Below are 24,454 nucleotides of genomic sequence, written 5' to 3'. Positions count from 1 at the left end.
CGCCACGGGCCCGCGATCGCTTTAGAAGTTAGGCGGAGAAAACATGGGGGTGTACTATGTAGTTTCGTTTCGTTCTGTGTGGGGAAGTTGGAGATGCCGAATGACCAAAGTGGTTGCGGGGTGGCAAGCTCCGCCCACCTCCGTTCCGGGACACCGAGACACTGTTTATGCATGAACTAGGAATTTAGCATCGCTTGCCAAGAGGCGTCTGTTGGGATGACAGGAAGTCGAATCCGGTACGCCCCAGAAACCGTACGATGTTGATTGGCGCAAACAAGCCATGGCTGAGGTAGCCTGGGATGTTTGCCACCTGTCGTTTACAGGCATGCTGTCTGGGGATGCATATCGTGATTATCCAGGTGAGGATAATCCGGTTGAATACGGCGGAGGTGAGCCGATGAGCCAAGGCTTCCGTCATCCAGCAGCGCCAAAGCCCATCGGCTTTACCAAATGTCGAGCATCCCAAGAAATGGAGATCGGCCCGATGTGTAGACCCTGAATATCAAAATTCGGGGCAGCGACGGAAAGATAAAGTTCCAGATAGAGTTCCGGGCCCTCGGCAAGCCCCAAGGTCTCGTTCCTGAGCCATTCCGCTGTCGACCGGTTATGACCTATCGCCACCATCACCCCTCAGATACCTCTCCACGTCGACACTTCCGTAAATCTCCCGTTGGAGTCTCTCTGCCTTCTCCTTCTCCCTCTTGGTCTGGAGTTTTATCTCCTTGGCGCTGAGCTTCTTGGGCTCTTCGGGCTTGGCCTCTTTTCCCTTCTCCGGGATCACCGCGCCAACCCCCAATGTATCCTCCTTAGCCGCCATCTTTATGGGGTATCGCACTCCGTCACCCTCGCGCCCAAGTCCTTGTCGAGCGTCGGGATCCCATCCGTGAGCTTCCAACGCGCGTAGACCCATTCGGGAACGGTCCAGCGCCGACGGTGGGTGTGAGTGCTCCAAGCTGACCTGGTGCGCGAGCGAGACATTGTGCTGCGCTACCGTGCCCGTAATGGGCAGCGAGCAGACTGGGCACATGACGGGCTCCTTTTCATCCGTCGGAGTAATCGTCGCGGATTTGCTGGGCACGGGGGATGCTGAGCTCGAGCCGCTCAGCACAACGCTGGCGTAGAGGTCGCCCACAGCCGAAGCCTGCACACGTCGCGCCGAGGCGGTGGCAGCTGTCTCATCTTCCTCCTGGGCCCTGACAAATTCTACCCTTTTGCGCTTGATGCCGGAGCCAAAGGCTCTCTTACGGTGCAGCGGGATATCATCTTCCTCATCCTCTTCGTCGGTGTGGTCTCTCGGGCGTCGCGTCGCCATGGCGCCAATGCCCTTGCGTTCAGAGGCCATTCATTCTGTGGTGTGATGCGATTGAGGGCCGGTTGCCGTATCTTGAATGAGAAGATCAGCCCGGCAGATGAAGTGAAAAAGCTCAAGAGTTGGGACACACTCACTCATCATTGAAACTTCAAAGGTTGCCTAACGTGGGGCCACGCCACCACACCAAAAAAGGCCCTTGCGCCATCAAGCGGTCGGCAAAAAAAGCGAGACACCAAACAACGAATACAGTATAATACCTACGTACGTATACGGAGTAGAATCTACTAAACATAATACAATAGCCATCTATTATACACAAAGATACGCATAGAAGTATATATATATATATATATATATGTCGAAAAATACCCGTGAGTCTGTATACAAACATGCATACGGACATGTGTATTACCATGATGGTGTCCTGTTTTTTTTTTTCTTTTTGCTGATCGCTTGGCCGCCAGTACGAATTTACAATTAACGAGGTAAGAATCTATAAAGAACAGCTACTTAGTGCAACAAGTATCTCATTCCATTGCCAGCATAGTCATACTTGATCCACCCTGATGAGTTGAGAGATGAGAATTGGTGATAACGCTAATGGTGGTACATACCTTCATGTACTGTTGGACTGTTGCCTGGTGGCGGATTCCCACGTGAGCCCGTACCTATATCGCGTCTACCTCGAATTGCCCCTCTCCACCATCACACACGCTGGTCGCACCACCATGAATCATCACCACTGCGGCAGTCATGGCCGCCTTGCTCACCATAGATAGCGATTCTGAGTTTGGATATGACTTCACGCCCGACGACGAGGAAGCCCTCATCCTACTTGCTTCCGCCGACCCCACCCCGGCGACTCGACATCCACCAGCGGCGACATCCGTGATTGACGCGGTCCCAGGCAAGACCGACAGCATCGCTGGTGACGATGTGGCGATACTCGATAATGCGCGCACCCATGTGCCTAAGAAATATGCGAATAGAGGTCCCCTCACTGACCCCGGTGCTAGGGGCGACAAGGCGGCGCAATCCCGCATCTTGCCGTCCCCAGTCTCGCTCAATCAAGACGTCACCTATCCCGATTGTATGTGATCAGTAGTCGTAGCTGCTACCGCGAAGCTGACTGACTTGGAAGCGTCTAGTGAGCCGAGCGCTGGCCAACGTCGAACCTGGCAGCGAGGAACCTACGCCGCCAGGGCCAGCGAACAATACAACTGATCGCGACCCCTTCGACGAAGACGACCGATCGCCCCTGCAAAAGTTTCGCTCATACCCTCGAAAGCCATTGACCGTCAGTGATCTGACATCCGGCGTGTGGTGTGAATTGCAGTACGAGTATACCCTCACCCGTCTGCCCGGCGGCCGTCGCACCCGCACGCAGGCGATGAGGCAGGGCTCCAAGGTCCATCAGAAGCTGGAAGACGAGGTCCATACAACCGTCAAGGTGGATATAATCACCAAAGAGGACGGCTTTGGTCTCAGGCTCTGGAATCTGGTACAGGGCCTCCGCACCCTCCGCGACACGGGCCTGACCCGTGAGCTCGAGGTTTGGGGAATGGTCGATGGCAACCTCGTCAATGGCGTCATTGACAGCGTGAGCTCCGAGAACCCCAATCCCGAATTTGAGGAAGAACTCTCGACTCAAGAATCCCAGCTGGATCCGCAGCAATCAAGGCTGATCGACTACTTCCCCCCTAAGAGGAAGGGCAAGGAGACGCTGCCTCGTCCAAAAATCTATCTGACCGATGTCAAGACACGGGGATCGCTAGCCCCGGTTTCAAATGCTTTGCTTCGTCCAGCCAAGATTCAACTTTTGCTCTATCATCGCTTTCTCTCTGACATGGCTGCTGGGAGGCTGGACTACTTCAAGGTTTGTCGACGATACGGACTCGACATCGACGATCCCTTTTCAGATACTTTCCTTGTTCAGGTTGGCAGTCTCCATGATGAGATTTTTGTCGATGCCATGTCGAGCTCCACCGAGCCGCCATCAAGCTCTCTGAGTGCCGGGCAACCAACCCAGAGCGAGCCATTCTCGAGCCACCCCGAGATCGCTACACCAGTGGAGCCCGATCTGGTAAAATACAGTAACCTACGGGAACTTCTATCCCTAGTCAAGGAAGAAGTTCAACTTTCATTTCCCGAGGGCGAAGACTCGCTCGGCCACATGCTGCGGGTCCAGTACATCTACCGGGCGGACGGACGGGAGCTGGACCTGCATGACTTCCCCGTCTCGAAACAGGCGCTGGAGGCGTATTTGACCAAGTATATGGCCTGGTGGCGGGGAGAACGGAAAGCCAAGGGCGTCGACATTGAGGAGGCGTTCAAGTGCAAGAGCTGCGAGTTTGCTGCGGACTGCTCGTGGCGTGAGGGCATGGATCAAGAATTGATCACGAAAGCGCGGCAGAAGACGTGGGCCAGACGTGGCCAGCGTTGATTCCCTATATAGCAAGGGGGCGATACACACTGTCTTGTGTGGACGACATGATTTACGAAGCGCATATGTTAGTCTCACACGGATGCGAGATGTCTGCAAGTTGGAAAGCAGCGTTACGATAAACGGCGAAACATGAATTCCCATCGCCATTTTGAACCAGGCTGCAACAAAAAAAGAGTGATTCATTCTAATGTGTCATTTAATGAGTTGCTATCCGTATTTAGCGCTGGGAAGACCAGCTCATATTCCCTGCCACGCTGGATACGAGGACAGGTACCAACTTGTGCCAATTCTAAGATGATGGGTTTCATAACCACCGCTCTGTGAAGCCGGTGAATCAGGTGAACCTGGATGAAGCCTCATGAAGCAGGGGTAATTAGTCGGAGCCTGCATATACGATACGGCACCATCTGCCTTGGGGCTGTTTTGAGCCATCATTGGCAGCCTGGCCGCTTACTTGGCCCTGGGTGGCGTTGATCTGCTGCCTGAAACCAGGCGGTTTGGTGCCCGGTTCAACGGGGTGCGCAAGGGCTGAGCGCCAGACAGAGTACGCCCACGGCGAGCGAGGCACCCAGACAACCAGACCACATAGGCTTCAGGCCTTGAGCAGGAGATGATTGTCCTCTTCTTCCACTGACATCTAGCACAAGGCAGCAGCCAGGTACAAAGAGGCCGTCATCTGCCGCCCTTGCAGCGGCAACGTGCTGCCCACTCCAATAATCACCAACTATGGCATCTATCCGCATTCGGCAGCCACTCGCCGCCTCGGCCGATGCCGTCACCGGCGGATCCAAGGCCGAAATCAAGGCCGTCGTGGATCCCGATGCCGTCCAACAGACACACTCGGGCAGCGAGCTGACCCTCATGTCCCTCCCGACAGAGCTCCACCTGGCCATTTCCAAGCTACTCATCTACCCGGATGCGCTGTCGCTTAAGCATACCAACCGGCATTTCTACAGCCTCACCGACACGGGAACCAGGCTCAAGGTCGAGTGGCTTCTAGAGCGCCGAAGTCTCCACCTAGAATGCCCCAATGACCGGCGGTGCGATCTAGGCAGCGACCTGCGTTTCTGCCGTGGCAGTGTTCCGTAAATTTCTACAGCACCTTATGTATCCAAGAGTTGTGATAGCTAACTTTTGGCCCAGGCTCCTGATGAAACGGCGCCGGGAGCACATCGAGTGTGGCTCCAAACCGGGCCTGGGATGCATCGTCTTTGGCACCAAGACGTGCGTTCATAGGAAACCCCAGGGCCGCTGGCGGCGCTGGATGGATACCAAGCTCACCGTCGAGCTACGGTGGTTGCTGCTGGCGCTGGTGCCCATCATGTGCTTTTTGGCGTGGATCATAGAGCACTTTCGCAGGGCGTGAGTACGATGCCGACGGATACCGCTCTGGAGGCTGGATCCTATCAGGCCAAGTGATACTTGTATTTTTATACCTATGTCTTCCTTTAAGCCATGGAGCGAGCGTGTTTGCTACGGAATAGGAAATGCAGATAATGTTTAATAAGGGATTATACGAGTACTTGAATCCACTATGTCTGCGGTATCCTTTCAAGAGAATGCACCATGCGAAATTGATCCATTATGGAACTGAAATGATTGCGATGTAAAGCTGGCGCCACTTCTGCTCGCTAGCGATGCTGGATGTTTTAAGTTGCCTTGGCGATGACCTCATGGTTGTGCCTGCGCAGTCCGTGGACGACTGAGCTCCAATACCCTCCAAGTGCCGGGCAAATCACAGCCGTCTATTTTTTACATTCATCAGGCAATGCATCGCCATTCCCAGCCTGAACTGTGTGATGCACCGGCCGTCTCAGAGCGTCCAGGAACATGACAGGCTCATGGTCCCCACCACGGGGTTGCAACTGTTGAACCTTGAACCCCGCCAACACAAGAACGCACCCGTTTCGTACTCCCTCGCCTACTCGCCCTTGACCACAGCACACCTCAAGGCTCACCCCGCCTCGCCCTAGAGTGCAGCACCCGCCTCAACCACAATCACCACCTAGCGGGCTAGCTCCTCCACCGACCTCCAGACGCCCTCCTCGCCATTCTCCGATATCCCGAGTCCTCCCACGACCGGCCGAGCGCCCGAACCATTCTTTCACTCTTTTACTTGCGACTCGGCGACACACTCGCCCCCGGCTCCTGCAAAGGAAGCCGCCCCAGCCCTGCCCGACATGGGGCTGTCCGTCATTCAGGAGCAGCGCGATGGTAGAGCCACCAGCCCTCCCCAGGGAAGCCATTGTGTAGCATGCTAACCGCTGTTCCAGCCATTGTACAGGAAATCAAGAACATCACACAGGGCGACGTATGACTGCCGGGCTCTCGCCCTCCCGATCTGTCCCTGCCCGACTCTCCCGAAATCCCAGGCGCTGACTTGACCCTCGACCCCCAGTGGAAATGCCTGGTAGTCGACAGTACCTCCAAGAAGATCATCGACAATGCCGTCAAGGAAGATGATATTCTCAACAACAATATCGCGAGTTCGTCCACCTCCAGCCCTATGCCTACTCCCTAATGCGACTGCCCGGCTGACCACCCACCCCAGCAATCGAGCGTATCGAGGATCGTCGCGAGCATAACCCCGAGATGGACGCCATATACATCCTCTCCCCCGAACCGAATATCGTCGACTGCCTCCTCGCCGACTTTGAGGTCCGGAGATACCGCTCCGCCTACGTTATCTGGACGAGCCTGATCAAGGCTGAGCTCCGTCGCAAGATTGACGAGTTCCCCGGCGTGCGCCAGATGCGCCTCGGTACCAAGACCCTCTTCATTGACTTCTACCCGCGCGAGTCGCACCTGATAACGTTTCGCGACCCCTGGAGCTTCCCGACCCTGTACCACCGCGAGTGTGATTCGCTGGTGGCCGCGCACCTGAAGGTCCTTGCACAAAAGGTTCGTCTAGCACGTGAAGAGAAGAGGGACAGGGCTGGCATACTAACGACCGGTGACAGATTGCAGCCATCTGTATAACACTAGGGGAATATCCAAAAGTCAGATACTACAAGCCCCGAGATCCCGCCTGGGATGCCGCCGTATTGTGCTCGCATCTGGCCAATTTCGTTCAACAAGAACTGGACATGTATGCCCAGTGGAACTCCAACTTCCCTCCACCGTCGAACCGACCCCAAGCGACCCTCATCATCACCGACCGGGCAATGGACATTATGGCCCCGCTAGTACACGAGTTCACCTACCAGGCCATGGCGCATGATCTCCTCCCCATCAAGGAAGGGGACAAGGTCACTTACCGCACCGTCATCAACCAAGGGACGCCAGAAGCCGAGGAGAAAGACATGGAGCTCAGCGACAAGGACAAGATTTGGGTCGAGAACAGGCACCGTCACATGAAGGACACCATTGACAAGCTGATGGGCGACTTCCGCAAGTTTCTCGAGCAGAACCCCCACTTTGCCAACGAGAACGCCGACACGACGAGCCTTAACACTATCAGGGACATGTTGGCGGGACTGCCTCAGTTCCAGGAGATGAAGGACGCGTACTCGCTGCATCTCACCATGGCGCAGGAGTGCATGAACATATTCCAGTACCAGAAGCTACCAGACATTGCATCATCCGAGCAGACCATGGCGACTGGTCTAGACGAGGACTACAGGAAACCAAAGAACGTGTTAGACTCGGTAGTACGGCTGCTGGACGATGAGGCAATCAAGCCTCCGGATAGGCTACGCCTCATTATTCTCTACGTACTATACCGAAACGGCGTCATTATGGAGGACATCAAGCGTCTGCTGGCTCACGCCTCCCTCCCCCAGCAAGACGCCGACGTGCTGGCCAGCCTGGAGATGCTGGGCGGCCAAACCATTCGCCAGGACCTCAAGGACGTCAAGCAACCGCGGAATGTCCTTTTCCCCAAGGACCCCAAGACGGCACAGGTCAACGAGGAGTACAACCTCTCGCGCTTCGAACCCGCCATCAAGCCCATGCTCGAGGCGGTAACCAGGGGCACGCTCGACCAGACCGACTTCCCCTATGTCAAGCCACCCATGGACCCCAACGAAGACATGCTCATCGCCCAAGGCGGCTCCCTGCGCGCCGGACGTCCAAACTGGGCCGCTGCCGGACGCCGACCTCCGGAGAACCGTCAGCGCATCATCGTCTTCATGGCCGGCGGCGCCACCTACAGCGAGAGCCGCGTATGTTACGAGGTCGGCAGCGAGCGCAGCCGCGACATCATCCTCGCCACGTCCCACATGCTCACCCCGCAGCTCTACGTCCGCCAGCTCGGCGACCTCTGCCGCAGCAGGCGCCAGCTCGACCTGCCCGTCGACCGTCCCAAGCCTCGCGCCCCGGCCCATCTCTTTGAGCGTCCCGCTCCTCCGCCGCAACCCGCCGCTCCCGCGCCCGCGCCCGGCCCCGGTCGAGCCCCGGGAGCCATGAAGCCCCCTCCACAGCAGCACGCCCGCGGTCCCAGTCCCCACCGCGCACCAAGGGCTCCCGCCCCGCCCACACAGGCCATGGGCAACATGTCCCTCAACAGCAGCAGCAACCACCAGCATCACGACGACGGTAAACTGCACAAGGAGAAGAAGCGGCGCAACTTCCTAGGCATGAAGAAGTAGAGCTCTTCAACCCACCTCTCCTCGGGCGAAAAGGAGGGTCGTCGGCGGTAGGCATGGACGACCAAGTGAACAAGGTTTCAAGAGTTCCGTGGTTCATCCTGTTTGGGTGCTCGTGGGGGTTGCTTCTGTTTCCACGTCGAGATTAGTTAATATGCGGAGCGTGGCGTTGTTTCTTGAGTATCATGCTTAGCTTTGCCGCTTCCTAGCATGGTTTCCAACGGGTTGAAGGTGGATAGTAGGTTGTATATATGGACAAATGATAACTCTGATGACGAGACCTTTGTTTAAAGGAGTTCAGTGACCACCATGAGACATACACACGTTTGGAAACATCGGGGCATCATCTTACGATAACGCCTAAGAGACACACCAGTCTTTCTGGATCTCCTTGATTCCAGCTGACATAACTACCTACATACTACTCGGAGACTTCCTAGTAACCCCAACTTTGCAATAGCAAGCCAACGCCCGACGGCGCCTATTACACCCCGAGCTCATGTAGCGGCTGCATCGTGTAGTTGCTAATCAATCAATTCTCGGGACAAAAAACCATTCATCTTCATCCTCGGCGGAGACCGGGTGGTGAGCCTATCCCCTGCCAAAGTTGGCCCCGCGTCCACCAGCCGAGGGTGGCATCCCACGTGCCTCGAATGGCGATCCGACGAACGACTCCGGGCCGGGTGGTCCGTTAAATCCACCCATGCCGGGGGGGATGAATCCGTGGGGAGGAGGAGGTCCGTTGAAGAATCCAGGCGGCGGAGGACCCATATTCCTCGGAGGCATGTTGCCCATAGCCTCTGGGTGCGGCATCGGCGGTATGTTCGGTGGGAACATATGGGGCATGGGTCCGCTATGGCCATTGTGTCCATTGCGACCTAGACCGCCAGGAAGTCCCGGAGGGGGAGGGAGCATAGGCCCGCGCTGATGCTGCGGTTGCTGAGGCTGGTGCTGCGGCTGCTGCTGCTGCTGAGGAGGGGGTGGAGGCATCTGCCCGCCACCCATCCATCCAGGTGGCATCTGGTCCAACCCCGGTGGCGGGGGAGGCCGTTGGAGGATTTGAGTTGGCCTGCTGTGGCCGATATCAGCCTCACCGCCACGGAACGCTTCCTCCATGGGGAAGCCCGGTGGTGGCGGCGGCCGCATGTGGCGCTGGGCGTGGCGGCTCTCCTGGGAAAACTCGGCCTCACGCTCAATGGGGTGAACCATGGGGGGGATCTGCTTCTGTGCCTGCTGCGCGGCACGCATCATGGCCGAGTCCGAGCGCTGGCTGTCGGAAGCTGGCCTCATGAGGTTCATCAAGAACTCCGTGTTGCTGCTACTCCTGACAGCATGGGGAGCATCGGCTCGACCTGAGCCCTGGCTCGATACACGCTGGTGATGCCCAACCAGATCCTGCAAGAGCTGTTCTGGACGAGCAGACTGCTGTTGCGGTCGAGGAGCCAGGATTTCCTGGGCGTGCTGCGGAGGAGGACGAGGCATTGGGCCATCGTGACGGTCATCCCTTGGCGAATATTGAAAGGGCGAGGGGCCAACGTTCTGGCGACTACCCTCAGAGCCATTGTTTGGGGCTGGAGCCGCAAATGGCGATGGGCCCGGCGGCGTAGCGCTTACGCTCTGCTTCTGCAGCTTTGCAAGGAGCTGCTGGAAAGCCTGTTTCTCTTCATCTGGGGGATTGGCGCCTAACGCTGGTCCCGCCGCCCCCAGGAGGGCAGCCAGTCCACCCATAGATTGAGGTTGTTGAGGTGGTGGGGGACCCATTGGCATGGCTTGCTCATGCTTGCCTCCGTCATGGCTCTGGAAGAACGACGTAAATCTTGACGACTTGGCAGCAGGCTTAGGTCTAGTCGCGTCTGGCTGTTCGTTAGGCGACGCAACATCTACTCCAGTGGTCGAGCCAAAAGCCATGAAGAATTTGTCCGGGCCTGCTTCGGCCGGAGGGGGAGATCGCATAGGAGGCTTTGCAGACTCAGCAGACGACTCCGAGGCTGGCATAGCAGCCGGCTGCGTGGCTGCAGGTTGACCACTCTTGGATTTCTTCATCTCCTCCATCCACTTCTGGAAATCTTGCTGGGTACGTCCCTCGACCTTTGGCTCAGCAGGCTCATCAAACCATTCGGGCTCACGCTCGACTCGTTGTTCTCGGCCCCATCTTTTGTTCTCGTACCTAGTAGCCCCGTGGTCCTCGGGTGCATCGGGCTCTGGCTCGCGTTCTCTCCAACTCTTTGCCCGGTCGATGCGTTCTCGCTTCTCGGGCACACGAGCTTCGGTAGCTTCAGCCTTGTGCCAGGGGTCAGGCTTGCCCTTGCCCAGCCCGTTGTTTCGTGATCGAGCATCTTCATCGCCGTCTCTGGCAAACGTATCAAAACTTCGTCCTAAACGATCGTCCCTGGAAGGCCTTTTCTCATCGCGAAAGTTGCCGCCCATCCGACCGTGAAAGCGCTCAGCGCCCTCAGCGCCAAAGCTCTTACGGGGTTTGACAGTGCTCCAGCCTTCACTATCTTGATCGGTGGATTCACCACGGCGTCTCAACGGGTTGGCATTCCGACCTTCACGGAAACGATCTCCGTCCAAGTCGCCGCTACGGTTTCGAAGGTTGTTGAATCGACCTTGTGGGTCACTGTCTCGTGATGTCTTGTCGTTTTCGAGCCCCTTATTCCGACCCGATGATGCGAATGACATTCGTGGAGGGCCAAAGACTATGTCTTCAGGATCTTGGGAGTCGAACAAGTCAGTATAGAACCAAAGAAGAATTCTGGGCACTCCGCAGGGTAGACAGACTGGTTGCGCTATTCCTTGAAGCGTGGCGATTGGCTTCGGGCCGCCTATTCGCTTGGTCAAGCAGGGGCCCGTCGCCTTGGCGAGGCTTTTCAAAGGCCCCGAAAGCGACATTGTGGCCACTACGGGTTTGCTGGTGCTGCGTTCGTGGTGGTTGCTGTTCGGGAGGCGGGCTATTTAGGCAAAGGTCAGTCCCATGATAGGGGCGCAGGTCACCGGTGACTGGGATCGTCTTACCCCATCCACTCCTCCTGAGGTGGTAGACCCTCAGGCTTCTTGCATAATGGCGAGTCGCGCAGGAAGAGCAGAAACTCTGGGCTATATTTAAGTGACATAGCAGGGTGGTTTGTGCGCCGTGCGCATCAGTTGAAAGCGGTCGCCGGTCACCGGTCGCCGCGCGCAAGGGGTCTGCAGCCAGATGGAGAGTGGGGCTCGATGTTGAGGTCGTCAAAAGGGGCGAGGAGATGGATTCTGTACAGTCGCTGCGGCAGGCGCAGGCCAAGTCGTGGGGATTCTTGGATGATGCAGGCGGTCAAGATTTTGAGGGACGGTTTGTTGACGGGGGGAAGGCTGGCTGAATGGGGGGTTCTGGTCCACTAGTGTGCGTGGGTGCTTGCTTGCCTCTTCACGTCGGGTAGGTATCGATTTGGGGTCAGATCGCAATGTTGGGTGGGTGCTTGATAGTTTCTATCGGGGCGGTTGGCAGGATGTTCGTGAGTAACGTCGAAGCCGAGGCTGCCAATTCGGAAACTCTGCCCGTTGGCGCAACAGGATAAGGCAGCGATGTCGGTAGGCTGGGAGATGGTTTTAGGCGGTCGGCTGAAGCGCACGAGTCGTGCGAAGATAACGGAGCGCAGCAGATTGAAGTGGATGGCAGAAGATGACGGCGGCGACAAGGGGAGCGCTTCGACACCGAAATTTTTATCTCGCGGTACGGGTGGAAGTGAGGATGGGTAACTAGGGGAAGCTGGTGAGGAGATCGTGGGAGATGGAGGTGGAATCGGAGGGAATCTCAATGGTGGTGCGGTGGTGGTTGGGCGCCCGTGGACCGTGGTGGCGGCGAAAGACATCGCTGCGTTGCCCTGTGCGTCTTCCATCCAGCAGGCGCGACCCAACCAAGCAATTTGGTAGAGGTATCTGTATTGTATACCTACACCGCTCATACAACATTAGGCCATATAAAAAGTACTCAGTACTACAAACAGTACTACTACGAGTCGTCAATTGGATCAAACTTGTATTCAGACTCGTCTCGTCCTCCCTCCTCAATTTTGGCCAAATTTCATCCCAATCTTTGTGTGCGATCTGATTCTCCAATTGCCTCTTATCCGCTCAAACCTTGCCTACAGCCCCGAGGGCGACCTTGACAGCGGGTACCTCTTCATCCAACGGCAGAATGTTCGGGAGCGGCCCCAGGGGCGTTATGCTCAGCGGGTTGATTTGCGTGTGGCTGCGCGTGTAATGCCACTTGATGTGCTCGAACTGCGTCGTCTCCCCAAACGCCGGCTGCAACCAGTACAGGTTACGCATCCACAGGTGCAAGTGCGGGTAGCCTGAGCGGATGTCCCGCAGATTGCACTTGAAGTGCTGCACGTAAACGGGGTCGAAGCGGATGATCGTCACGTATCTTGATGGCCATGTCAGTCACATCATCAGAGGGCAGAGGATATGTCCAAACTCACAGTCTGATGTCGGCCTCAGTGAGGGTCTTGCCAAAGTAGTATGGGCCCTCGTTTTCGGCGAGATGCTTCTCTACCCGGTCCAGTGCTTCAAAGAGGGCTTTGACGTTGCGCTCATAAGCCTCGGCCGTGGTTGCGAAGCCCGACTTGTAGACGCCATTGTTGATCAGGTCATACGTCCACGCATGAGTTTCGTCAATCTGCTTCTGCAGATTTTCGGGGTAGAGCTGAATGCTACGGTATTTTTCGTCCACAAGGTCGTCAAACTAGTGTGCTGTCAGCTCAAGCAGAGAACTCGCCGCTCGCGAGCAACTCACCACCCCAGTGCCAATCATGCGCAGAATCTCACTGCTCTCGTTGCTGACAATCCTCTTGGTCTTCTTGTCGTACAGCAAGGGCACCGTGAACCGGGCGGCGTACTCGGGCTCCGACTCAAAGTACACATCCTTCAGGTGCGTGAATTCCTCGTGACCCTCCATCGGATCCGGGACCACGTTCTCTCCAGGGACATCCTCGCCCTTGGTGACAAAGCGCCACCCGCCCTCGCCGAGATGCCAGTGCACGACGGAGAAGGAAATGACATCCTCGAGGCCCTTGAGCTTGCGGGCGATAAGCGTGCGGTGGGCCTACACGACGAGGTCAGGACTAGAAGCGAGAGGTCCAAGATGCAGTTTAGTCAACGTACCCAGGGACACGCGTAGCTAACGTAGAGATGGTATCGGCCCTTCTCGGGAGGGTACTTGGCTCCAGGCTCGCGCGAGATCCAGTCGCGGAACGAGCTCACCTGACGCTTAAACTCGCCGGACTTGTCGGCGATGCTGACCCAATCTGTGATTTTGCTTGCCTTGAGTCGCCAACTATGAGTATCTCGCACGGTGTTCCAGGGAGCATCGACGACTTACCATTCTGGTTTGCTGTTGCGTTGTGAAGTTGAGACGGGCAGACCAGGCCGGACGTGGTACTGAGATGATGGAAGAGGGGTTCGATGTAGTAGTACCATGCACAGCTGGAACAGAGACGAATGATCTCGAAGCGATGACCGGCACTCTAGCTCTGGACAAAACAAGCACAGGTCGCATTGGATTACAATAGATGATGAACATCAACAGAGAGAATCGGGAGAGATCGAACTTTAATACAAGAGCGACTCATCCTCGCTATCAGGAGTCAAAGTTCTGGAACCTCGGGGACTTGCTACCTGCATCCGGTAATCATGAGGTGATCATGCTTAATCAAACCCACCTACCTAAGAATTGCGGCACAACGCTATTCGTAAGGACATTTCTAATCGTGACGTAAGGAACCTACCACCTACCCTTGACCACAACACGTATAAGGCAAGACAAATAGGTACCGCTTTCTTAGTTATCATGTCGAATACCGGCAATTAATATGTTATGCTTTATTGTGCGATAAGGTATTCTATAGGGCAACTGGTAGTCATGAGTGCTCGATTAGATAGCATGGTATGGCACTGGCGCCTGTTCCGTCTCATGATTTGATGCGCTACGCACGTAGTAGTGCCACTACTTCTACAGGACAACATATGAATGACGGGGGCTAGATATATCAAAACCCGGACATCCTTTACTCGCGATGAGAAGACTAACGGCTACAGGGGAAAGCGTTATATTCGTCTACTAATGCTCATTTCCTGACGGAGAGTCCATCTCCCGCAAACAATGTACCGTCTACAAATAGCTTCATCCTACGACCCAATCTCTAGTGCACCTTGACCTTGACATAGGGAATGTCCTCGAAATCCTCTCCGGTCTCATCATCGGCCACAATCTCAAAGACAACCTCCACATCGTCTTTGGGAATGGGCCGCTTGGAAACCAGCTCGAGAATCTGGCTCATGAGCATGTTCTTGCGCTCCTTGTACTTGGCCTGCTGGAAGAATGCGTACAGCATGCACGTCCCCGAGCTGATCATGCCAACATGGAGTCCCTTTTTGCGGAAGTACTCCAGGAACTGGTCTAGAGTCATGTCATCAACCTCAAATCGAGACCAGATCTTGTCCAGCTTGACAATCTCTCCATCGGCTCCCTTGTACTCTGTCTGGGGGCTGGCAATCGGCTCGCTGAATCCGAAGAAGGGGAGTGCGAGGTTGACAAAGCCATTTTTGTACTGCTCAATGTCATCCTTGCCATCAACGACCTTGTACAGCTCAAGAGTGACTAGACCTGTGACAAGGGCGGTGGTTGTGGCAATGGCCGGGATAATCTTCCCAGCAATAAACTTGGTCCTGTGTCGATCGGCCGGTTCAATCTTGTAGTTCTCAGCCCTCAGGTTGCTGCAGCAAGTGATGAAATCAATGTGGTGGTTCGTGTCGTCATCCTTCTCGAAGTCCACAGGAGTAAGTTCGAAGCCAGCCAGCGAGGTGCGGTCAGGAATGCCCGCAATGATCTTGTCCAGCTCGGCCTTGTCGTTGTCCACAGCAGGGTTCTGGTTCTGTAGGATAGTTAATATGTGCCGCGGCATGTATAATAAAGTACCATGTTTGCTTACCTCGTTCTCCTCGACCTGGATCTTAACATTGGATGCCGGGGTGAAGTCGGGGACAATGACATCTGACAGCTCCCTGATGTAGTAGTCCTTGTCGTTGCTGGGGGCCTTAATCCCGTAGTTGAAAGCGTGCAGATTCGCGGCTGCCACAATGAAGCCAAGGTGAGTTGGGTTGCTGACGTCAAACTTGAGAGGATCAGGGGCGCGCTTGGCGCCAGACCAGAACGGTGATCCAGTCGACGTTTTGCAGTCCTTCGGGAAGTTGTAGAGAAGCTGCTGGATCTTGTTCACAAATTCGGTTTCGAACTGCAGGCGAGCCCATGCGATGCAGTCCTCGAAGGAGCGCGGGCGCTCCGTGGTAAGGAAGCTGCGGATGGTCTCCAGCATCTCCTGATGGTTCCCCTCCTGCTTCATTGTGGTCTCTATGTAGTTAGGCTGAGTCAAGTAGAGATTGACAGTCTGCGGGCCCTTGACAAAGGCCCTCTCGAACATGTATTCCTTCGCCCAGGCAATGGTATGCTCGATACGGTTGGGAAAGCTGCGGATGGTGCACATGGGGAATGACTGCTCGGGCGGGTCGCGACTGGATGAGTACGACTCGGTGAGGTCAGGGAGAACAACCTGAGTGTTGCCCTTGGTCCCCAGGGTGCCGCTGTCGAGAAGTGGCTTGCGGAAGAAAACGCAGCGGCGATCGACATATTCGCGCGCCTCCACGTTGTCAAGGGCGTTGGTAACACCGTCGAGGTTCTTCCAGAAAGCCTGCGTGAATATGTGCTCAGTGTCGGAGCCAACTCTCTCCTTCAGAGTCTCAATGTGGCCGTTCAGATCGGGATTCATGCGCTGCACCGCCCTGGCAGCACAGTCGCTCTTCATGTTACCAACGTCGGGGGCTCGGAAGAGGAACTGTCGGTTCAGATTGCTCTTCTCGATCGAGTCCATGTCGGTCACCCAGATCTTACCCTTCGGACCAGTGCCCAAGCCCATCATGGCCCAGGTCTTGAGCATCTCGCATCCGATGGCTCCAGCTCCGACTAGAAATTCTTTCAGGTTGGCAATCTTCTCCTGATATTCGGAACCGAAGACGGCAATCTGACCGTCGTATCGGCTTCCAAACGGCTGGCAAAGCTCCGGAGTGCGCTTCACGCTCGTTGGGAGAGACTCGAGGGAGTCAAAGTAGAACCACTGCTTGACGGGGTGGAATTTGCCAGAGACAGCCTTAAGCACTTCTTGTGCGGCAATGCCGCCAATGGTTGCTGCCATGGCGCTGAGATCGCCCTTGGCTTGGTAGCTCAGCTCTTTCAGAAGCCTGTCGTCAAACTCGACCTCGACACCCTGATCCGCCGCGAACTTCTTGGCGGCCTCGAGGACAATGGTAGCGTCGGTGTCGTCCATCGGGTTGGGCAGGCGGCCCTTGGAGACTTGGAATGCGTGAAGGGCCTGGAAGCCGAGGTGCAGCTGCTGTGGTCGGTCAAACTTGGCGAAATCAGACATGACGAACTCAGGATCCTTGAGGGACTCTGTCAAGGGCTTAAAGTCCATAGTCTTCGGCATCTTGACCTGCTGGTACACCCCGCCGCTCTTGTACTCTCCCAGGCCCGAAACGTCGCCGATGGAGAAGGCATTAGGGCTCTTCACAGTAATCTTGCGTGGCTCACAGCCATTCAAGCCCTCCATTCCCTCGATGCCTGAGAATGTGACATGGTCGCCATCTTCCATTCCGTGACGCTCCTCTTCCAAAAGAGTCACCAACCCATCCTCATCAATTCTACCGACGACGCCGGTGGAAGGGGTCTCTCCGGTAGGGTCAATGCAGGCAAACTTGTCTCCGAAATCGCAAAAGATGGCGCCAAAAAGACCAAATGTATCGGCGATGACGACGTAGATGCCCTTGGAGTGGCAGTAGTCGGCGATCGTTTGCTGCTGCTGAATCGGGACGTTGGTCAGTACCACAACTTGGTACTTGTCGAATTGGGCCGTGTCCTCGAGGCTGGTGAATTTGTCAGCGATGAGGGGTTCAAGGCAAAAAACAGGTTGTAGGCGGACATACTTGGACGATTTATGCGCCTTGACAGGCACGTAGGCATTCAGCTCAGCTACACGGGGAATAGTCACCGTATCCCTCGGTTTCCCGACGTCGTTCGGGGTCAGGAAGAATTGGGAGGAAAGGTCCGACAGCTCTACGGGAGCCGGATCATAGAGACTCAGGCTCTTGACACCCGCCAGAGCAATATTCTTCGCAATCTCGACTCCGAGTCCCTTGAGGCCGATGATGAGGACGTTGGAGGCACCCATTCGCTTCATGGCTTCGTGGCCGAGGACATAGAGCTGTCTGCTGTAGAGGGACTCGTCGATCTCAGTGTTTCCGACCACCGAGTTGTCCACCGGGACGGTGGTGGCCGGGTCGATATCACTCATTTTGGATTCCTGGAACGAACGCATCGTCGTTAGCAAGGTCGCCGAGGCAACGCCGGTGCGGGTGAGGGCGCGGCGGGGAGTAGGCGAGGTGGACTCACAGCCATGATTTTCTTAACAGATGGATGGTCCTCTCCGTTGGAGAGCTTCCGCTTCCCCAGCGTCACGATTTTGGGCGACGGCGGTGAAATCTTGGAGGCGTGCGCGAGGTCGACTCCGGGTGATCCAGCACCACCAGGTCGAGCTCAACCCCACCAGAGATGCTGGCTACTTATGACGTTTGGGTCGTGGGTGCTCGGGTTGACGGGTCGTCTGGAGGCGTCGGGGATGGCGCTGATACCAGTACCAATAAGCCCGTTGGGGGTTCTAAGAAGAGAAGGGCAATGCAAGTTCGTTCTTCAGAAGGTTAAGTTTGGATGGTGTTTGGAGTAGGATGAGGTGCCGAAGAAGGGGACCTAGCACTGACGCAGGCAACTGTAGAGCACCAGCTGGCAGCCGCTGACTGATGAGGGGCAGAGGGACATGGTATGCGCCAAGTGGGGTTTGTTGGCTCTGGTCCGGCCCCGCTTCTTACCCTTGATTGGATATCTGGTTCTATGCCTTTCCATCCAGGTCGCCCCCCAGACTGCTTTCCAAGGTGCATACTGCGCCTCATCGCCCAGCCGCTTCAGCTGCTCCAGTTTCCCGACACCACATTTGCATCAGGGCCGCCTGGCTACCATTGCGAACATTCGTTTTTCAACCTCGATGCCAAGAAGCGGAAATTATTGTTCCGGGCCCATATTCTGCAGACGAAGCGGGGTCTATTATTATGAGTGTTTGGACTCAAATGGGCTGTCTCTAATGATCGACTAGACTTCTCAAGGCGACCCCGTCTATCAGCACTTTGATTGCATCGAACACAGGAGCATGGCGGTGAAAACTGCCGTAAGGATAATGTTAAGGATGTCAATAATCCCCAAGCCGATATACAATTCACATGTGTCTAAAAACAAACCCTCGAATATCAGATGATTCCAAAAACAAACTTTGGTCCAATCCCAAAGAACGGCCTGGGTCTAAATGAGAAGGGCACCTTCTCTTTTGGTGCACGCTCTTTCGCACGCCTCCACTCGGCCTCAGTCATGACATTTTTGGGGACGAATCCGTAGATGCGCTGGTAGAAATCTACCTTGCGCCGGGCCTCTCTAGCCCTCTTCTTCTCGGCCAGGGCGTCTCGCAGGCGTTCGAGATATGAGGAAGACGTAGCCTGCGGGGGCTCTGGACCTAAATAGAAACCCCCTTCCGTGCGAGAAGGAGAACTGTCGCTGTGGTGGAAGCTGCTTGTTGTGGATTTGTGGACTGGGCCCTCGGTGGTGGAGCGCCCATGTTGTGGTATGCCTGCCTCGATGGTGTTGGTATCAGGACGCTCCGAGTACGGTGGTGGCGGATCCGTAAAGTTGACCTGTGAACCCCCAAAGCGGTCCATCGTGAAGATGTATGAAATTTTGTCACCGAGAATAATCTAGCAAATGTGTTGTAGGACGAAGAAAGGCTTAGATATTTCTCGAGATTTGGTCAACAGAAGATTGATTGATTGATTCACTACTTCAGACTAGTACATGGAGAATGCAGCTCATCATAGGTAAATAGTCCCTGGGCGTGGCTACCTATATACAGCTATTATTTTGAGAGGAGTCAGATGACTGGATCAAGATGGTGGCGTCATCAGTTCCAAGGGAGTAAGGTAAACCTCGGGCACTAATAGTACTGGGCGATGCTCAGTGGCTTGTATGATTTCTGCTTCACCCGATGGAATATAATACATACTAGTAGATACTAATGTGTATTGCCACTACCGAGATGCGTAAGTAGTGCATCAGTATCCGTACCAAAAAACCATAAGACCAAGGCCGTAGCCGAAGTTTCGTGATATCTGATGTCATTGCTAGCACTAGCCCGGCCTTGCCTAATGGCTTAGAATTGCTTTAATAGTGCCTTAGCTCCTAAGATGCTCCAGTTGATGCTTTTAATAGAAAGTGACTACAAATACTGCCTCCAACACTGCTTCCGCTACTAGAATCGCCACTAGCCTCCAATATGCGATGTAGCTGTTCATTGCTTAAGAGAATAATAGGTACTGTATACGTATCTTTGACTAACCATCTTACCTGAGACTGTATTTCGTACTGGGCGCGGAAAGCATACTGGAGTATTGTATGTGTCCTACTCTGTGTGCCTCTGAGTATCTAGGTACCCAGATAGACATACTCCACTTCAGCTTCGTCCTACGTTGGTGCTACTATCAAACTTCTTCATTGGCCGGTGGGTAGCTCGTTCACTGTCAAGTGAATCTTGGGCGAATCAAGAAGTCTGGAGGCAGGCGGTTGGTTGATGAACCATGCCCTATGTCGTACACGGAAATGAAGCAAACGTACCGCCACGGTACATTAGTGGCAGGGAACGGGAGGATTAATTCCCAGTTTGATTAAACTTCATAGGATTCCATGCGTTCGCTTTTTTTTTTTGGTATTTTCCGTCCGTTTTGCCTTGATCCGTTCTCAAGCGTCCTTGAAGCGACTCTGCGGCGGCCACCAGCCTGCTCAGTCATCTCATCACAGGCCGTTATTGGTGAAAGTGCCTACTCGAGTGTGCAGGGTGGCGTGGGGTTTTCTCTCCGCTTATTTGAAGCTCTTGAGCTCGACCTCGCTGGCAGAAGAATTAGTATGTCAAACACATACAGACGAGATAAACGGAGACGCGAGATGACTCACAAAATCAGGTCGGCGCTGGGAGGAATGGCTCCGGGGAAGCCCCTGTGAGTTTTTGGTCAGTATTCATGCTCGCACATGCCCATGCGGGGTCGGCCTGCGGGGTGAGCAAAGGCTCGGATCTTACCTGGGGCCGTAAGCGTAGTCACTGCAGAGATGTTAGCTCTTGCTCAAGTAGTCGGGCTGTACCCAATGGAATTGGGTATTGAAATTACCTGGTGATGTCGAAGAGAGCCTTCTCGCCCTGCTTCATGGTGACGACGCCCTCGTCCCATCCGCGGATGAGCTTACCAACGCCGATGGGGACAACAAAGTCGCCGCGGCCGACAGACGAGTCGAACCTTAGGAAGCATCTGTTAGCAGCGAGATGGGGGACTGGAAGGTCGGTCTTTGGGCTTCTTACTGGTCGCCCTTGTTATCGGGCTTGGAAGTGTTCTTGAGCCAGCCGGTGTACTGGATGGTGACGACCTGGCCGTTGGTGGGAGAAGGGCCGCTGCCCTCGGAAATGACGGTCTTGGTGACACCCATGATGACGGTTGGTGTAGTGTGTGTAGTTGGTGGAAAATGGTCGAATTCGTGCAAAGGAGGAGTGTTTTGACAGGAGGGGCCTCAAATGGGGAACCGCTGGGGTTTTATAAGAAAAAAGGAGCTCTCACGCGGCGTCACCTCCTCTCTGGATGATGGATTCACAGACCCTGACAGCTTGGAAGGTCCAATGAAGACGGAGGATGGCGGGGCGGGACGAGATCTACGGCGCGGGGCTAGAATGACGAAAAGCGCCTATCGGAGCCTATTAGAGTCTCCAGCAAACCGGCTCCAGCGTGCCTTCCTCACGCTTTTACTGGTGCCTTCAGTGGTGCCATCCTTGTGGCATCCCTGTGGAAGGCGCATTACACGCATGAGAGACGGTGGCGGGCAAGCAGGACCCACCGTCGTGAGGGCTTTACAGCAACGGACCTGATTGCTTCCAATCAGCCTTTAGCTACTGGCGGTTTGGGGGGTGAGCAAGGAGTGAGATCGAATCGTCTAGACAGCGCTGAATGGTACGTACATTCGGCTAGATCTGAAAAGCTTGTTCTCGCGTGTCTAGCGGCCATTTTTCATCCCGCTCAGCCGTTGAAGACGTGGGAATGGCGGTGCCAGCACCGAGCACAAACAGCTTCGTAAAAAAAAACCGGCCAACAGTACATGGGCCAATTCCCATATTTTACCATGGTCCGCCAATGTCTTCCTCTCCACCACTTACTGTAGCTTCGCAATGAATGTAGTGCTGAGTGAGAGCCAGATAAAATCATCGATGGTGGAAAGGCCATGTGAGTTGTTGCTTTAAGCCTCGGCTGATCAACCATAGTGGCACCACAACGTTCCCCATAAAGCCTAGAGGACAAATGATGCCAAGTTGGAATTTGACGAATTAATAAACGAAAAGCGATCCTCGTACATTGAAGTTCAGGAACAGAGTGCAAAAGGGTCTTATTGAACAAGTAATATGTGACGGTCTAGGGTGGGCTACTTCACGACTCGGGGATCTTTACCCCCAACCGTGAGGGGCCACTTGCATACAATCCACGAGATGGAGAGTCCCATTTCCGAATCGTTACAAGCGCGAATTGCCTCGTGGGAATCCTCAAACCCCACGAGTTTGCTGCTGCCCTGCTCTACCCCATGGGGAAGCTATCCGATTCCCGAGTCTCGATCCAGACCCTTGGGTCCGGAAAAGCACTGCCGCCAGATCCCGAGATGGGGTCCCAGGGCCGACAACCGGCTTACTGGAAGCTACAAATGATTCAGCACCCTGGTAAGCCACTCCGGGGGTGAATCAGAAGCCTAAGGAGGCAGAATGCTGGTCCATCAAAGCCTCGGGCTGTAGTCTACTTCCACTTGCCGGACAATGTTTCCCAGTGGTCTTTGCATAAGATGGAGACTTCCCCAGACTTCTTGATCACCTTGCCCCCACAGGCATGACGCTCCCGCGGACCTAATAGAGAGACACCGACACCATGTCTTCGGAACGGGGCGATGTTTCCCTCGGAAGCGACAAGGAACATGTCGAATACAACGAGAAGCCCAGCGGCCGCGCCTCCGATGACGAGAATACCTTTGAAATCGACTCGGAGGAGTTGCCTCCCGGGTACTTCAAGAGCCCCTTCTTCTTGGGGTCCATGACCGGCATCGGCCTGGGTCTTCTGGCTGGTGTATCTGGTTTTGGCTTTGCCGCTCCCATCCTGGGACTCATCAATAACGACATCGGACCTGTGCGTTACCGTTGTTCCTCCAGAAATGGTGATCTTCTGACACTCTTGAACGAATAGGACAATAACATTGCTTGGGTGGCGCTCACTTACACGCTCACCTCGGCCGTCATGCTGACCATCATTGGCCGCATCACCGACATCTTTGGCCGCCGCTGGATCTTTGTCGGCGGCGCAGCCCTCGGTGTCATCGGATCCATCATCTGCGCGACTGCCCAGAGCGTCAACGCCCTGATAGGGGGCACCACCATCATCGGCGTCGCCGCCGCCACCCAGCTCTCCTACTACTACGTCATGGGCGAGCTGGTCCCCATGAAGCACCGACTCGCCGGAAACGCCTTCTGCTACATGTTCACCTTCCCCGGCTCGGGCATTGGCCCCGTCGTTGCGCACGCCTTTATCCAGCACCATCCGAACGTGGGCTGGCGCGGGTGCTACTACGTCCTCATCGGCATCAATATGGCTAGCTTCCTGTGCTGGTTCTTCTTCTACCACCCGCCCACATTCCGGATGAAGCACGGCGAGCAAGCAAGCCTTGTCCGATACATCAAGGAATTCGACTACATCGGCACCATAATGTACACCGGCGGCTTGATGATCCTCATGATGGGCTTGAACTGGGGCGGGACCGTCTACCCGTGGAAATCGGGCCATGTCATCGGCACCATCGTGGCAGGCTTTGTCGGGCTTGCCCTGTTTGTGCTCTGGGAGTCCTTCGCCAAGCTCAAGGAGCCACTTGTGCCCATGCACCTGTTCAAGAACCACGCGTGGAATACCGCCACGGTCTTGTCCGGTCTGGGGGCGAGTGTCTACTACTGCCTGGCGATTGTATGGCCCAACATGGTGGGAGTGCTGTACGACGACATGGACCCTATGACATCTGCATGGTATGCCTCGTTGATCGGCATCTTCATTCTCGTCGGGGAGATTGCTGGTGGATTGCTGGGTAAGCCCATAGGGCATCTGAAGTGGCAGTGTGTGATCACTGTCCTCATCAGCGGTCTCTTCTTCGGCCTCACGGCTACGTCGACCCCGGGAAGCAAGGCCCGGTCGTCGGCCTTTGTGGCACTGGGGACTTTCGCCATCGGCTGGGCAGAATCGCTCGCCATCACCATCGTCACCATATCGGCCTGGGACCAGACCAAACTGGGGTCTGCGTCTGGTGTTGCTGGCTCGATCCGGTTCTTCATTGCGAGCATCGCCTCCACCGTGTACAACGTTGTCCTTAACAACCGTCTGGCTGAGGCTGTACCGGCACATGTCCCAGCCGCCATCGTTGAAGCCGGGCTTCCGTCTTCGAGCGTTGGGGACTTCATGACGGGACTCACCACAGGGGCTGGCTTCGCAGACGTTCCAGGCATTAGCGATTCCATCGTGGCGGCAGGTGTTTGGGCAAACAAGCAGGCCAACGCTGAGGCATACAAGACAGTTTTCTTTGTCAGCATCGCCTTTTCTGGAATCGCCTTGATTTCCGCTCTCTTGTTGCCGAATGTTGATGCCATGTTGACGAATAAGGTGGCTTCGACACTGCACAAGGGGCGGAAAGACGAGAAGCGGTTCCGAGGAGAAGGTGTTTGATGGGTTCTTCCATTCTAGACAGCAGTAGAAGAGCTTTTCGGAACCTTCTCCAGAGTAGGGCCTGGATCGCTTGGAGTGCTTTAGGTCGTATGTTGGCTTTTGTTTCTTGCTACACGTATCCTTACAATGCGATCAGACAAACTCGCTTCCCAC

General features: G+C 55.3%; 9 protein-coding genes across 9 annotated transcripts; 3 read left to right on the top strand and 6 right to left on the bottom strand.

Annotated features, from left to right (window-relative positions):
• Positions 1-604: 604 nt before the first annotated feature.
• ACO1O0_002884 (uncharacterized protein) lies at positions 605-1,342 on the bottom strand (the record flags this gene model as incomplete). Its single annotated transcript, XM_083192345.1, has 1 exon — positions 605-1,342. One exon carries the CDS (start codon positions 1,340-1,342, stop codon positions 605-607), a length of 738 nt encoding a protein of 245 aa, XP_083051402.1.
• A 723-nt stretch (positions 1,343-2,065) lies between these two features.
• Positions 2,066-3,755, top strand: ACO1O0_002883 (exonuclease V a 5' deoxyribonuclease-domain-containing protein; the record flags this gene model as incomplete). Its single annotated transcript, XM_083192344.1, has 2 exons — positions 2,066-2,402; positions 2,461-3,755. 2 exons carry the CDS (start codon positions 2,066-2,068, stop codon positions 3,753-3,755), a joined length of 1,632 nt encoding a protein of 543 aa, XP_083051401.1.
• A 729-nt stretch (positions 3,756-4,484) lies between these two features.
• Positions 4,485-8,347, top strand: sec1 (Sec1-like protein; the record flags this gene model as incomplete). The annotated part of the gene is made up of 7 exons (XM_083192343.1): positions 4,485-4,843; positions 4,902-5,120; positions 5,776-5,972; positions 6,032-6,069; positions 6,157-6,244; positions 6,310-6,659; positions 6,719-8,347. 7 exons carry the CDS (start codon positions 4,485-4,487, stop codon positions 8,345-8,347), a joined length of 2,880 nt encoding a protein of 959 aa, XP_083051400.1.
• Positions 8,348-8,935: 588 nt separating this feature from the next.
• On the bottom strand, positions 8,936-11,457 carry ACO1O0_002881 (uncharacterized protein; the record flags this gene model as incomplete). The annotated part of the gene is made up of 3 exons (XM_083192342.1): positions 8,936-11,058; positions 11,126-11,295; positions 11,360-11,457. The coding sequence occupies 3 exons, from the start codon at positions 11,455-11,457 to the stop codon at positions 8,936-8,938; spliced, it is 2,391 nt and encodes a 796-aa protein (XP_083051399.1).
• Positions 11,458-12,454: 997 nt separating this feature from the next.
• ECM4 (glutathione S-transferase) lies at positions 12,455-13,706 on the bottom strand (the record flags this gene model as incomplete). The annotated part of the gene is made up of 5 exons (XM_083192341.1): positions 12,455-12,749; positions 12,805-13,067; positions 13,119-13,427; positions 13,487-13,645; positions 13,704-13,706. 5 exons carry the CDS (start codon positions 13,704-13,706, stop codon positions 12,455-12,457), a joined length of 1,029 nt encoding a protein of 342 aa, XP_083051398.1.
• An 817-nt stretch (positions 13,707-14,523) lies between these two features.
• On the bottom strand, positions 14,524-17,724 carry UBA1 (E1 ubiquitin-activating protein UBA1; the record flags this gene model as incomplete). Its single annotated transcript, XM_083192340.1, has 2 exons — positions 14,524-15,255; positions 15,313-17,724. The coding sequence occupies 2 exons, from the start codon at positions 17,722-17,724 to the stop codon at positions 14,524-14,526; spliced, it is 3,144 nt and encodes a 1,047-aa protein (XP_083051397.1).
• Positions 17,725-18,727: 1,003 nt separating this feature from the next.
• On the bottom strand, positions 18,728-19,189 carry ACO1O0_002878 (uncharacterized protein; the record flags this gene model as incomplete). The annotated part of the gene is made up of 1 exon (XM_083192339.1): positions 18,728-19,189. One exon carries the CDS (start codon positions 19,187-19,189, stop codon positions 18,728-18,730), a length of 462 nt encoding a protein of 153 aa, XP_083051396.1.
• Positions 19,190-20,381: 1,192 nt separating this feature from the next.
• FPR1 (FKBP-type peptidyl-prolyl cis-trans isomerase) lies at positions 20,382-20,999 on the bottom strand (the record flags this gene model as incomplete). The annotated part of the gene is made up of 5 exons (XM_083192338.1): positions 20,382-20,409; positions 20,475-20,516; positions 20,599-20,619; positions 20,687-20,812; positions 20,875-20,999. The coding sequence occupies 5 exons, from the start codon at positions 20,997-20,999 to the stop codon at positions 20,382-20,384; spliced, it is 342 nt and encodes a 113-aa protein (XP_083051395.1).
• A 1,472-nt stretch (positions 21,000-22,471) lies between these two features.
• Positions 22,472-24,301, top strand: ACO1O0_002876 (trichothecene efflux pump; the record flags this gene model as incomplete). Its single annotated transcript, XM_083192337.1, has 2 exons — positions 22,472-22,726; positions 22,784-24,301. 2 exons carry the CDS (start codon positions 22,472-22,474, stop codon positions 24,299-24,301), a joined length of 1,773 nt encoding a protein of 590 aa, XP_083051394.1.
• Between the last annotated feature and the right edge of the window lie 153 nt (positions 24,302-24,454).

Source organism: Amphichorda felina, assembly GCF_050947745.1.
Source record: "Amphichorda felina strain 45539 chromosome Unknown scaffold_3, whole genome shotgun sequence".
NCBI classification, from domain to species: domain Eukaryota; kingdom Fungi; phylum Ascomycota; class Sordariomycetes; order Hypocreales; family Bionectriaceae; genus Amphichorda; species Amphichorda felina.
This window is presented reverse-complemented; position numbering and strand designations above follow the sequence as displayed.